Source organism: Hylobates moloch, unplaced genomic scaffold (genome assembly GCF_009828535.3).
Source record: "Hylobates moloch isolate HMO894 unplaced genomic scaffold, HMol_V3 SCAFFOLD_10, whole genome shotgun sequence".
NCBI classification, from domain to species: Eukaryota; Metazoa; Chordata; class Mammalia; order Primates; family Hylobatidae; genus Hylobates; species Hylobates moloch.
Genome location: NW_026652285.1, coordinates 103,251,902 through 103,266,451, shown reverse-complemented (window position 1 = coordinate 103,266,451; position 14,550 = coordinate 103,251,902). Strand labels below are relative to the sequence as shown.

At 52.4% G+C, this 14,550-nt stretch overlaps 1 protein-coding gene across 3 annotated transcripts in view; it reads right to left on the bottom strand.

Moving 5' to 3' along the window:
• LAMC3 (laminin subunit gamma 3) overlaps positions 1-14,550 on the bottom strand; it is an 85,215-nt gene that overhangs the window by 10,440 nt on the left and 60,225 nt on the right. For all 3 annotated transcript variants that reach the window (XM_032165438.2, XM_058445976.1, XM_058445977.1), the window contains exons 18-24: positions 13,724-13,865; positions 12,487-12,692; positions 11,996-12,072; positions 8,879-9,013; positions 7,550-7,697; positions 6,416-6,565; positions 3,201-3,303 (exon numbers count right to left, since the gene is read on the bottom strand). In XM_032165438.2, coding sequence (XP_032021329.1) covers positions 3,201-3,303; positions 6,416-6,565; positions 7,550-7,697; positions 8,879-9,013; positions 11,996-12,072; positions 12,487-12,692; positions 13,724-13,865 — 961 coding nt within the window. The remainder of the gene's footprint in view (positions 1-3,200; positions 3,304-6,415; positions 6,566-7,549; positions 7,698-8,878; positions 9,014-11,995; positions 12,073-12,486; positions 12,693-13,723; positions 13,866-14,550) is intronic.

Sequence of the window (14,550 nt, the reverse complement as noted above, 5' to 3'; positions counted from 1 at the left end):
GTGGAGGTTTGAGGTGCATGCAACCTGCGTATCACCTTCTCAGGCTTATCCAGGAGAAAACAAAAGCAAGCGAGACACAGACATACCGCTTGGGGAATTTTGAGATGAGTATTCATTCTATTAGGATGTCTATTAAAGTCAAGGAATTACATGGTGGTCAATGCTGGGGCCAGCGGTGGGGGCTAGCACAGTCCATGGCTCAGTCTGCTTAGCTCAGCATTTTCATGTACCGCCTATGTCTAAACAATGCTTTGAGGCAGTGTATAGTGATGGGTAAATCAACAAATGGATCCTTACCATGGAAAACCAAGAGTCTGATGTAACTGGAGGGAGGAGGAAGGACAGAGGAGAGGGAGAAGTACCAGAAAATCTCGATAATGACATTGCAGAAACCAAATGTTTGATTGACCACTGAGCTTTCAAGCAATCAAGACAAAAAGGGAAATGTTACAATTCTCTTTTTTTTTTTTTTTTTTTTTTTTTTGAGACAAGGTCTCGCTCTGTCGCCCAGGCTGGAGTGCAGTGGAGAGATCTCAGCTCATTGCAACCTCCGCCTCACGGGTTTAAGCAATTTTCCTGCCTCAGCCTCCTGAGTAGCTGAGATTACAAGCGCACACCACCATACACGGCTGATTTTTTTTTTTTTTTTAGTAGAGATGGAGTTTCACCATGTTGGCCAGGCTGATCTCAAATTCCTGGCTTCAAGTGATCTGCCCACCTTGGCTTCCCAAAGTGCTGGGATTATGGGTGTGAGCCACCACACCCAGAGGAAATGTTAGAATTCCCATAGATTTTATTATCCAATAAGAAGTAGTTTATTTCTTGGTAAACGAAGAGACTATTTCCTTTCCTTTCAGATAAAATTCTAAGGGAAATTTAGTCAGGTGCAGTGGCTCATTCCTGTAATTCCAGCTACTCTGGAGGCTGAAGCAGGAGATCAGGCCAGGAGTTCAAAACCAGCCTAGGAAACATAGTGAGACCTCATCTCTACAAAAAGACAAAAGCTGAGCTGGGCATGGTGGCACACACCTATAGACCTAGCTACTCACAAGACTGAGGAGGAAGGATCACTTGAGGCCAGGAGTTGGAGGCTACAGTGAGCTATGATTGTATCACTGCACTCCAACCTAGGTGACACAGTGAGACCCCAACTCAAAAAAATATTCTAAAGGAAGTTTATCATCAAAAGAACTGATTACAGGCCGGGCACGGTGGCTTACGCCTGTAATCCTAACACTTTGGGAGGCGGAGACAGGTAGATCACCAGAGGTCAGGAGTTCAAAACCAGCCTGTCCAACCTGGTGAAACCCTATCTCTACTAAAAATACAAAAAAAAAAAAAAATGCCAGGTGTGGTGGCGGGCGCCTGTAATCCCAGCTACTCAGGAGGCTGAGGCAGGAGAATCGCTTGAACCCAGGAGGCAGTGGTTGCAGTGAGCCGAGATCGTGCCACTGTACTCCAGCCTAGGCGACAGACTGAGACTGTAGCTCAAAAAAAACCAAACAAACAAAGAAGCACTAATTACAGTGGATAAAGTAAAATCAATTTTTAAAATCAATGAAGCCTTCTAATCTTTGGGGGCATAATATTATAGAATTGTTCCATCCAGAAATTAGACCTGCTTTGCTCCTTGTACACAAAATTGATGTTTCTCAACATGTATTCTGTGGAGCCCTAATTCTCCACGGTGTTAACAAACGTTAGGGGGAAGCGTCAATTAAGTTGAAAGTGAAGCAGGTTTCTTTATTACAGGCCTTCTCAGAACCTTTAATATTCTCAAGTGTTCTCTGTAAGACCTCAAGAGGATGCTGCAGCAAGAGACAGTTCCTAAACTTATTTGAACACAAACCCTCTCTTGGCAGAGCCTATCATAGGCTAGGAGACCCCCGGCCACACCCTGGGGAAGACTGCTCCACAGTTCACCTCGGGAATTTTCCTTTTGCCCTGAACACCAACTGAGCATAGCCAAGCTGGTGGTAAGAAAGGGTGTCTCTAAAATGGGATCAGAATGGGGAAAAGAGCCTGGGGTTAGAGGTTTGAGGTTAGCCCTCCTGTGGATTATGGGGGCAGTGCAAGGAAATTTCCATCCACTACATACAAGAATGTTCTCATTCTCAGAACCCGACAATGAGAAGGTAAAACTTTGTAAGGTAGTGAGCCCCCATTGTTGGAGATAGGCAAGCTGAGGGTGGATGAGTCCACTGCCAGGACTTAAGACCTCTTATAATTCTAATGTTCTAAGATCCTAACATTCCATCATTATAAGTCATTGAATGTACCTTTTTCTAAATATGACTCTAGATACTTAAGCACACACGGCCACGCCTTTCCGACAGGAAGTCCCCAAACGATGGGTGACTAGGACTTCAAGCCACCAGGAAGCTGGGGCACAGGAGCGCTGACCTGCCCATCCTCTGCCCCAGAGGGGCTGGGTTCACAGCTAGAGCTCCATCCCTTCCGGGCAGTGGGCAGGGTTGGGGAGGGAGGCCACAGAACAACAGCAGAAGCCTGACTTCTGGCCTCAGACCCCAAGAGACATCTGGGGTTCAGAGTGTGTTCCTGCCTTATCCAGCCCGTTGGATAAGGAGCCACAAACAAAGGGTGAGGGGGCTTCTCTCTGGAGCAAATTGGATATCACAGAGGCCCATCATGCAGTTGGATACTTATAGAATCGTAATACTTGCTGGCTTCTATTCCCAGCTTAGCTCTGACCCAGGGATGAATAGCAATTCCTTTCCTCAGCCTACCCATCTGCAAAATGGGGGCACTGGACTGGCATCAACCCACAGCTCCTTCTAAAGAGAAACTCCATCCACTTCCTATAGCCCCAACTCAACACTGGACCCGGACAGCCATATTTGTACCAGATAACTAACGGGAGCCCAGGCCAGAGTGGACTTGGACTTGGCCTGGTTGAACAGCCAGTGATGTCAGAGTCTCCTCTCACTTGGTCTGGAGGGGCTCTGCATGTGGTCTGATGACCTGGGGTGTATGGGATAGCCACGTGGGCAACTCCGAGGTGAGTGATGTATGAGATGGGGCAGGATCCTGAGAGGTGGAGGGAAACTCTGCTTGGCTTAATTAAGCCCACAAGATCAGACTCCTGTCCTCTGCAAGCCTGCCGTGGCTGAGACGAGAGTTGAGTGGCTGTCAGGGGCATTTGTCATCACAGAGCCTAGTGGTCAGCTGGACTCACGTACCTTCCAGGTCAGCCAGCAGAGTTCTGGCTCCCATGACGGTCACTGTGGCAGCCTGGACAGACGAGGAAGCCTGGGTAAGGGCAGCTCTGGCCGCCTGGTGCAACTGGAGAGAGACAAGGAGAGGCTGGGCGGCTGGCTCCACAGGTGCAGGGCCTGGGGGCAACTCAGTGGGCACCAAACCCACATATATGGGTGCCCAAATCATCACCAAATCCCTGACTCTGAGTCACACTGTCCACCAGGAGCACCTGATCTGTGTTATTTATTTATTTATTTATTTTTTTGAGAAGAAGTCTCGCTCTTTCATCCAGGCTGGAGTGCAGTGGCGCAATCTCAGCTCACTGCAGGCTCCGTCCCCCGGGGTTCACGCCATTCTCCTGCCTCAGCCTCCCGCGTAGCTGGGACTACAGGCGCCCGCCACCTCGCCCGGCTAATTTTTTTGTATTTTTTAGTAGAGACGGGGTTTCACCATGTTAGCCAGGATGGTCTCGATCTCCTGACCTCGTGATCCGCCGGCCTCGGCCTCCCAAAGTGCTGAGATTACAGGCGTGAGCCACCGTGCCTGGCCTGATCTGTGTTATTATACTAAAGTTGAACTCCGAATATCTCCCAAGAGATATCTGTCCACAAAAGCCTGGAGGAAAACTGAAACACTAGAATTAAAAGAATGAGAACACCTGAACATCTCTTCAGAACATGTTCCATTGGCCAGGCACAGGGGCTCACGCCTGTAATCCCAGCACTTTGGGAGGCTGAGGTGGGCAGATCACTTGAGGTCAGGAGTTCGAGACCAGCCTGGCCAACATGGTGAAACCCTGTCTCTACTAAAAATTTATTTAAAATTAGCTAGGTGTGGTGGTGCATGCCCATAATCCCAGCTACTCAGGGAGGCTGAGGCAGGAGGATGGCTTGAACCTCTGGGGCAGAGGTTATAGTGAGCTGAGATCAAGCCACTGCACTCCAGCCTGGGTGGCATAAAGACTTCATCTAAAAAGAAAGAAAAGAAAAGAAAAGAAAAAAGAAAAGAAAGGAAGGAAGGAAGGAAGGAAGGAGAGGAAGGAAGGAAGGAAGGAGAAGAAGGAAGGAAGGAAACAGTGCTCTATCTCAGCAAGTGGATGTGAAAATCACAAATCTGTTTATGACACCACCTTGACTTATGGAAAATCAGTTTCTTCCCCGCTGCCACTCAACAGGACTAGATACACTGAAAGAATTTGGGTTTGACAGATGAGTAGGTAAACAAAATGTGCTTCATCCACACACTGGAATATGACCAAGCCTTAAAAAGGGAGGAAGTGTAGATCCAGGCCGCAAGGCAGGCGAAACCCTGAAAAGATTATGCTAACAGGAGGAAGCCTGACACCATCGGCACGTATTACATGATTCCGTTTCTGCAAAAGAGCTGGACTAAGGAAATCTACAGAGACAGAGACCAGAGTGGAGGCTGCCAGGGCCTCGGGAGTGGAAATGAGGAGTGACTGCTGAGTGGGCATGGGGTTGGGGTGGTAAGAATGTTCTGAAACTAGACTGAGGTGGAGGTGGCACAACATTGTGAATGTGCTAAAAGCCATTGCATCTAAAATGGGTGTTTGTATGCCATGTAAATGTCACTGTAATAAGAATAAATAAATAGTAGAGGTTGAGGAGCCACCTACTACTGCCTCAGGCCTATTCTGATTGCTCATGCGGTGGGGAGGAGGATGAAGGTATGGGTGCTGTGGTGGGGTGGGGCCTGGCCCTGACTCCTGGGGAAGTCACCTGTCTTCCTGGCAACCTCACCCTAGACGAGGGCAGTGGGCCAGATCAGCAGGTGCTACTCCGGGGCAAAGCCAAGCTCCCCAGGTAAGCGGCAGGCACTGGGCTCAGCTCTTCAGATACATTCTCATGCCTCACAGACAGCCCCCTTATCCTATCTTTAAAAGGAATGGAAGCCAGGCGTGGTGGCTCGCGCCTGTAATCCCAGCACTTTGGGAGGCTGAGGTGGGTGGATCACCTGAGATCAGGAGTTCAGCCTAGCCAACAAGGTGAAACCGCATCTCTACTAAAAATACAAACGTTAGCTGGGCGTGGTGGTGCGGGCCTGTAATCCCAACTACTCTGGAGGCTGAGGCAGGAGAACTGCATGAACCTGGGAGGCAGAGGTTGCAGTGAGCCTAGATCGCGCCATGCACCACCCCAGCCTTGGTGACAGAGTAAGAGTCTGTCTCAAAAAAAAAAAAAAAAAAAAGAAATGAGGCTGGGTGTGGTGGCTCACACCCATAATCCTAGCACATTGGGAGGCCGAGGCAGGTGGATCACTTGAGGCCAGGAGTTCGAGACCAGCCTGGCCAACATGGTGAAACCCCATCTCTACTAAAAATACAAAAGAACTTAGCTAGACATGGTGGCACACACCTGTAGTCCCGGTTACTCTGGAGGCTGACCCAGGAGAATCACTTGAACCCGGGAAATGGAGGTTGCAGTGAATCGAGATTGCACCACTGCACTCCAGGCCAGACAACAGAGCAAGACTGTTTCAAAAACAAAATTAAAAACAAACAAAATTATCGGTACAGCTGCCTTGGAAAGTGGCCGCTTCTCTGCAGCTTTCAAATGAGCCATGAATGAACTAGAGAATGAACTAATGAACGGATGCATGAGAGAGAATGATCCCAGGATGGTAGGTGTGGCCCTGGGTGCTGCTGCTGCTGCCCTCTGTCAGTCTGTCCATCATCTCTTCTCAGGGTATCAGGGTCCCCTCCCCTACCTCAGGCTGTGTGTGGAGTTTTGCAGGAGGCACCAGAGGGATGGACAGAGCTACTTCTTCTTTTTTCTGTTTTTTGAGACAAGGTCTCACTCTGTTTCCAGACCGGAGTGCAGTGGTGCGATCTCAGCTCACTGCAACCTCCGCCTCCTGGGTTCAAGCGATTCTCCGGCCTCAGCCTCCCAAGTAGCTGGGACTAGAGGCATGTGCCACCATGCCTGGCTAATTTTTTGTATTTTTAGTAGAGATGGGGTTTCACCATGTTAGCCAGAATGGTCTTGATCTCCCGACCTCGTGATCCGCCCACCTCGGCCTCCCAAAGTGCTGGGATTACAGGCGTGAGCCACTGCACCCGGCTGGACAGAGCTACTTCTGTCTCTGCCCTTCTCCCTCCTGCAACCCTGACCCCGGATCACCTTCAGGATAGCCCCAACCTCTCCCAGGTCCCCTGCTTCAAAGCACAAGAGCTGACCTGTGTGAGGGGTTCTGTTTGCCGTAGCGCGGCCTGGGCAGCAGCCTGGAGGGTTCGGGCAGCCTCAGTGGCCATGTGCTGCCGTGATGCAACTGTCTTCTCCAGGGCCTTCACCTTCAGGCCCAGGTCTTCAGCCCGGGACTTCTGAGGCTGCAGGGAGACAGTGCGCTCAGGCAGGGCCTGGCAGGAAGGGCAAGCAGTGGGTCCTCTACTTGGGGGAGGTGCCCTGCTGGGCTGAGGCAGCGGGTCTGCCCCTGGATGCCAGGACAGAACCCAAGCCCCCTGAAAACCTGGTGAGCCTAGCTGATGCCCCAGGTAGCTCGGAAGCCCAGAGGCAGGAATAGCAGGGGTCAGGCTTTGTGTGGACCCCTGGAGGCAGAGGGCCCAGGGTGAGAGGAGCCAGGCTGGGGAAGCCCTCACTTGGGGCTCAGATGACAGTCCTACCAATTTCTAGCTGCACGGCCTTGAGCAACCCAGCTAACCTCCCTGACCCACACTACCTCACTGCAAAGTGGGAACGCTTCCCCGGCTCCACAGTCCTGAACTGAGATCTGGGGGCTGGATGGCTTCAGAATGCAGAATTTCCCAGACTTTAGAGAACTGTGCAGGTACTACCTATGATCTAACACCCTCAGTGGTGTTGGAAGCAGAACCTGGGCTCAAACACACTAACAGCTGTGCATTACTCTCCACAAGCAGTGGGAGGAGCAAAGATCTCAAATAAGCAGCCTTGGGCATCCATCTGGGTTCGCATTTGTCCCAAATGCATTTTTGTAAGCTGAGTTTTTTTTTTTTTTTTGAGACAGAGTCTCGCTCTATCACCTAGGCTGGAGTGCAGTGGCGCAATCTCAGCTTACTGCAAGCTCCACCTCCCAGGTTCATGACATTCTCAGCCTCTTGAGTAGCTGGGACTACAGGCGCCCGCCACCACGCCTGGCTAATTTTTGTATTTTTAGTAGAGACGAGGTTTTACTACGTTGGCCCAGGTGGTCTCAAACTCCTGACCTCAGGTGATCCACCCGCCTCTGCCTCCCAAAGTGCTGTGATTACAGGTGTGAGCCACCGTGCCCAGCCTCCAGCTTCTATATTAGATCCTCCCGACCCCACACGGAGCTCTGAGACAACTGAGCTGACCAGGGCTCCCGGGGAAGCCAGCAAGGCCAGGTATGGGGCTGTATCCGCGCCAACTTGCTGCACGGTGGCCAGCACGCTTTCCGCTTCAGGCAGCACCTCTGCCATAGCCGTCCCCAGTGCTTTCTGGGCCGCCTGGACCTCCTGGTACCTGGGAGGAAAAAGAGGCCATGGAGCTGGGTGCAGAACTAGCCCTCCCCGTCCCTGTCTGGGCCCCAGGCTGGAGCTACTGGTTTGCAAAGGCCTCTGCCAACTTCCCAGGCAGAATAGCCCTCTGCGGGGTCGGTACAGCTGCCGCGGAAAGTGGCCGCTTCTCTGCAGCTTTTAGATGAGCCAGACAGGCTGTGAAAGGGCCACATTCTTGTTTCTGCATCATCCAGTTCCGCCACACTTTGCTGAAAGGGCTCTGCTTGGTTTCCACTCGAGAATCACATGTTTGCAAATGTTTGGCTCTTCTGGGTGAATGGCGGAGAGGAAAACGCCCGGTGAAGCGGGGAGCACAGTGGCCCCAGTCCTGGTCCGGGCTCAGCCATGCCTTTCCACCACTGATGAATGGAGAGCCCTGGGCTGCAGAACCCCTGTGGGCCCTTTTGCCCTACGGGCCTGTGGTCTATAACCAATCAGCTAGGATGGGTTTTCTGTCCTGACCAGCTGTCCACACCCTGTCCCACCCATTCCTCCCTGACAAGGGCACCGCTGGGGTGGAGACCTCTGGCTTCCCTTCCATCCCTTACTCCTCCTTAGAGAGCCATCGCCCTGCCCCTGGGGTGGGTCATGTGACCTCCCCAGCCACGCCGACCGGCTCAGGGCTGGACAGCTGATCTAACTGGAGCCAATCCCATTCTCGTTTAGGAATGTCAAGGGGCTCAGCAAGATGCTGGGGAGTCTCCACGAACTGAGAGGGACAGAAGGGGTCACCAAAGCAGAAAAGCAGAGCCGGCTGTCTGCAGAGGCAGAGAAAGAAGCTGGTGCCACAGAGGAGCTCAGAGGAGCTGCCCTGGGCTGGGGCGCGGGGGCCGGGGGTCAGGGAATGCGGCAGAGGGAGAGCGAGGGATCTGTTGCTCTGGGTTCCAGTTCTCGTCCATTCTCTTGAAGAGGCTGAGTTGCATCCCCCCAGGCAAAAGTGGGTTACTGCGACTCACCACCGAGTGGGCCCAAGACCCTGTGGCCCCACTCTGAGGGGGATGCAGACCCAAGACACCCCAAGACACCAACGACAAAGAACGTCGGGACTCAAGGGAGCCGGCTCTGGAAGCAGCAGCCTCTGGCTAGGCCCTGTTGGCTCCAGAAGGCCAACCCCAAAGCTTCTACCCACACCTGGGGAGGCCTCACCTGTCCTCCAGGTCCCGCTGGGTCTCTAGAGCCACCCTTCCCTCCAGCAGATTCCAGAGAAGCGCGTAGCTGGTGTTGGAGGCGAGCAGGGCCCTCCGAGCAGTGGCTGCGATCTTGGTGGCGGCGTCTCTGTGGCTGTGTGAGGACACCCACCTGAGCATCACCAAGGGCTCGCGGGCAAGGGGCCCAGGACCAGAACTATGCCCCCTACTACACAGGCCTCCTGCTGCCCCAAACAGAGGACAGCCACAAAGACAAGTACGCCTTTTCCACCTTTCTGTGTTACACACTTCAAGGACTGACAGGAAAGGTACTCCATGCCCTGTTCCTGTGAAACAGAGACATAGAGTTTGTGCCTGTTGTCTTGGCATAAGGATTAATAGGACTTTTTTTTTTTTTTTTTTTTTTGAGACAGAGTCTCACTCTATTGCCCAGGCTAGAGTGCACTGGTATGATCTCAGCTTACTGCAACCTCCCGTCCTGAGCTCAAGCGATTCTCCTACCTTAGCCTCCCGAGTAGCTGGGATTACAAGTGTGCACCAGTTAAGTTTTGTATTTTAGTAGAGACGGGGTCTCACCACGTTGGCCAGGCTGGTCTCGACCTCCTGTCCTCAGGTGATCTACCCACCTCGGCCTCCCAAAGTGCTGGGATTACAGGCGTGAGCCACCGCACCCAGCCAGGGCCTTATTTTTTTCTTTTTAAGAGACGGAGTCTTACACTGTTGTCCAGGTTGGAGTGCGGTGGTGCCATCACAGCTCACTGCAACCTCTAACTCCTAGGCTCAAGGGATCCTCTCGCCTCAGCATTCCAAGTAGCTGGGACTACAGGTGGGTGCCACCATGCCTGGCTAATTTTTAAAATTATTTTTGTAGCAATGGTGTTTTCACCATCTTGCCCAAGCTGGTCTGTAACTCCTTGCCTCAAACGATCCTCATGCCTCAGCCTCCCAAAGTGCTGGAAATACAGGTGTGAGCCACTGTGCCTGGCCAATAGGATATTTTATCACACGTGAAAGCATCTCAGTTTGGACAATAAATTGTACAGTCACCCCAATATAGACAGCATAGAAGAGAGTGGTCATGACAGCCTGGGTTTGAATCCTGGCTTTATTGCTTCCAAGCTTTGTGTCCTTCGGAAAGTCCTTAAGTTCTCTGAATGTTTTCTCATCAGTAAAATGAGTCTAAGGTCCCTGGAGAGTAGCTAAAGGAGAAAATTGTCACAGATCCTGTGTTTTTAGGATCCTAAGCTGCGTCTTTTTTCTTTTCTTTTTTTTTGAGATGGAGTCTCACTCTATTGCCCAGGCTGGAGTGCAGTGGTGTAATCTCAGCTCACTGCAACCTCCACCTCCCAGGTTCAAGCAATCCTCCTGCCTCAGCCTCCCAAGTAGTTGGAATTACAGACGTGTGCCACCATGCCCGGCTAATTTATGTACTTTCAGTGGAGATGGGGTTTTACCATGTTGGCCAGGCTGGTATTGAACTCCTGACATCAAGTGATCCACCTGCCTCAGCCTCCCAAAGTGCTGGGATTACAGGCGTGAGCCACCGCGCCCAGCCTTAAGCTGCTCCTTAAAGGCAGTGGATGAAACAACCCAAGCGTCTGTTAAAAGACGACGGATAAACAACATGTGGCATTTCCATACAATGGGATATTATTCAACCATAAGAGGAGTGAAGCACCCATCCATGCCACGATGTGGATGAGCCTTGAAAACACTGTGGTGGCCGGGCGTGGTGGTTCACACCTGTAATCCCAGCACTTTGGGAGGCCAAGACCGGTGGATCACGAGGTCAGGAGATTGAGACCATCCTGGTTAACACAGTGAAACCCCATCTCTACTAAAAATACAAAAAAATTAGCTGGGCGTGTTGGCAGGCACCTGTAGTCCTAGCTACTCAGGAGGCTGAGGCAGGAGAATGGCATGAACCCGGGAGGCGGAGCTTGCAGTGAGCCGAGATAGCGCCACTGCACTCCAGCCTGGGGGACAGAGCAAGACTCTGTCTCAAAAAAAAAAAAACCAGCCTGGGCGACAGAACGAGACTCTGCCTCAAAAAAAAAAAAAAAAAGAGTACTAATAATGTAAAATAAATATGCTCAAATTAAAGGTGATTTTATTAGTTGAAAATCTTACCTTGAGTTAAATTTTATCCAGTATGTAGTGAGCCAAATTTCTATGTGGGATTTTAGCAGTGTTCAGTTATAAAAAGGCTCCTTTTTCAAATACTCTTCACTTTTACTGGGTCTTTAATTAGATGGTACGCAGATCATAAAACCACTATGTATGACATTAACAGGTGTCTTTTTCTGTCGCCCAGGCTGGAGTGCAGTGGCGCGATCTCGGCTCACTGCAAGCTCCGCCTCCCAGGTTCATGCCATTCTCCTGCCTCAGCCTCTCGGAGTAGCTGGGACTACAGGTGCCCACCACCACGCCCGGCTAATTTTTCGTATTTTTAGTAGAGACGGGGTTTCACCGTGGTCTCGATCTCCTGACCTCGTGATCCGCCCGCCTCGGCCTCCCAAAGTGCTGGGATTACAAGCGTGAGCCACCGCGCCCGGCCGTCTGATTCCACTTCTATGAAATGCCCAGAATAGGCAAATCTATACAGACAGAAAGTATAGTGGTTCTAGGGGCTGGGGAGGTAAGGAGAAAAGGCGGCTGATGGCAGATGGGTCCAGGGGTTTGTTTTTGGGATGATGAAAATCCTAAAACTGGTTGTGGTGATGGCTTTGCAACCCTGAGAATATAGGGAAACCACTGAATTATACAGTGAGACAGAGTCTCACTCTATTGCCCAGCCTGGAGTGCAGTGGGCAAAGGCCTCTGTATAGTGTGAACTATACCCCCAATATAATAACTTGTATATTATACAACTCTCACAAAGAGAAAGCGGGCAGATGCTCTCCGATGCCTTCAGTCCACCAAGCTTTGCCCGCAGCATCTCTGGACTCATACCCATCTTGCCTGCCCCTCCCCATACTGGTGACACTGCCTCCACCAGACAGGTCTTGTAATATCTGATCCCAACTTTTGGGTGGGGGCACCTGTGGGGCTGACTCTGACCCTGGAACCCCCAGGAGAAGGGCCAGGCATAAGCTCACCATGTCTTGGGACTCACCTCCTGGCGAGGGCACGGGCCTCTGTGGCCAGGTGGCTCCATTTGGTCAGCTGGCCGGGACCTTCCTGAGGAATCTCCTGTAGAAAGAAGAGGAAGAGAGGAGGAAACTGATGGCCCGTCCCCAAAGGGCAAGGGCCACATCTGGCCCAATTGTGAGGCAGAACTGGATGGTACCAGTCATTTTATAAATGCACAAAGCTGGCCACAACATCAGCATCCAGTGAGCGGAGTCCTAGGAGCAGAAACACCAGTAAGGACGCTGCCCACCACTTACTGCGCATTCAGTCTACTCGGAACATGCCTCGCCCTTTGCGAACGTCCTCTCGCTGAATTCGCGGAGGAGGCACTGTGTGATCCCCATTTTGCAGATGAAACTGATCCTCCCAAAGTGGGGAGTCATACCCAAGGTCACCAGGTCAATGGGAGGGCTGGGGCAGGGACCAATGCCCAGGCTTGGTGTGTTCGGGTTGGGGGGGGGTCCCCTGGGATACCAGAGACGCGAGAATGGCAGCTGCATGCAGAATCTCCTCTTCCGAGGACTCCAGCACTGCCTCCAGATCTGCCAGCTGGGTGCAGGTCTTCTGGGCTCCGGCCTGGGCACAGCGGGCACCCTTGCTCAGCCTCTGCAGCTGCTCCCGGGCGGCCTTCACAGCACCCTCGAGGCCCATCATCTGCTCCAGGAAGGCTTCCCGAGCCCCTATGGGAAGCCCACAGCCCAGGGGTCACAGAGTGACACACAAAAGCCCCCACCCCCAGGGGTCCCCTTCTGTGGCCTCCATTCCCCAGGCATCAGCAGCCCCGAGCACCAACAGTTAGTCCCAAAGGCAGAGTCCCCCCATTTTCCAGATGCAGGCTGAGGCCCAGAGAAGGCAAACATGACCCAAGGTCCCACCCACAGCAAGTCAGTCATACACAGGAACCGGGAGAGACCCAGGCCTTCCGGGGCCACACAAGCAATTCTGGACCCCTCAAATCAGCTCTGATTCACAATGTGGCTCAAATGTGGGCATTTTAAGACACGGTATCTGATAGCCCCTATTTCCACAGTGAGTCCTGCTAACAGGTTCTCAGCTCGCCCCTGTCTGGCTGCTAAAGGAGTGTGGCGCTTATACACATAAAACTTCACAAAGTAATCCAGTCCATTTCAGTGCCATTTCCAGGTCCTCCCTCCCTGCTTCCTCGCTTCCCTGCTTCCCTCCTTCCCTGCTTCCATCCGTAGAAACATGGTCTTGCTATGTTGCCTGGACTGATCTCAAACTCCTGGGCTCAGGCAATCCTCCTGTCTTGGCCTCCCAAAGTGCTGGGATTACAGGAATGAGCCACCACACCTGGCCCTCCTTCTTTTTTCTTATTTACTCATTTATTAATATTTTCTATCTGCTGAACACTGTGCTGGCCTATGGCAGTGAGCAAAACGGCCAAGAATCAAGACAGCAAGACCCTCCCAGTCCAGCCTCTGGAGCAGCGCCTCGTGACCCCCCTGTGGAGGGAGTGAATAAATGAATGAGCGCAGCCCCATCCTCACTGAGCTTAGAGTCTGGGTAGGGCAGAGGCATGGGGACAAGGACTGGTATTAATAAAGTTACAGGTGGGCTAGGGACATGGAAGGAGAGCCCATGGCAACAGGGCTGTGTTGGGAGGGCCCCCAAAGCATCCGATGACACCAGACTGCAGGCGCTGGGGGCCTCCCCTTGCCTCCCACCCTCCCATTCTGCGCTCCCGCTGTACCTGGAAGCAGGTGGTGGCCCTGGTAGACGTCCCCCCTTGGGGCCTCTCCCAGCAGAATGTCTAGTGGTCCCCAGGGACTGCCACAGTTGGACCCTTGCAGCCACCCCTCCACCAAAGTCAGTCTGGCCTTCAGCTTGGCTGCCTGGAGAGGACAGGAAGAAAAGGTGTACGAGGCTGGTGGCGTGGAGGTCCTGCCCAGACACTGCCCCACCGGCTTCTACCCCACCACTCTCCCTGGGGGTTCCCTTCTCCAAATCCTCCCCTGGGCCTCAACGCTAAGGGTATGCCACACCTCTGAGAGCCAATCCTGCCCACCCCATGGTAGCTGTCCCTTCCCCTCCCATCCTCATGGCACCTGCTGACACCGTTGACCACACAGCTGTCCTACCTCGGAAGGGGGGGAGGAAGGGATGCGAAGGGATGCCCCACAAGGGTTTCTGTCTGTCCTATTCGCTGTGTTCCCAGGATGCCACATGGAGAAAGCACGCCATGGACACTGGCCGAATGTGCTATGAACGTCCCCTAGCCCCGTCTTTTTCATCGGACAAACAATAACTGGATTTACAGAACACTTCCTAGGAGCCAGTCTCAGCACAAATGCCTGCCACACCCCAGCCTGATTCCCCCTGTCACCGCTCTAAGTGAAGTGGCAGGCACAGGTCCCTGGTCCTGTCCTCCATTCCCAAGTCCGAAATGTTCTGAAAAGCCACAGGGCGTTCCATTCCTCACTCGAGAGCAAAACCTGACCTGAAATCCACCTGTTCTGAAAAAGGCTACTTGCGGTCTTCATTTACCCACTTGGTGGAAACAGTCATCTGTTTTCCTGC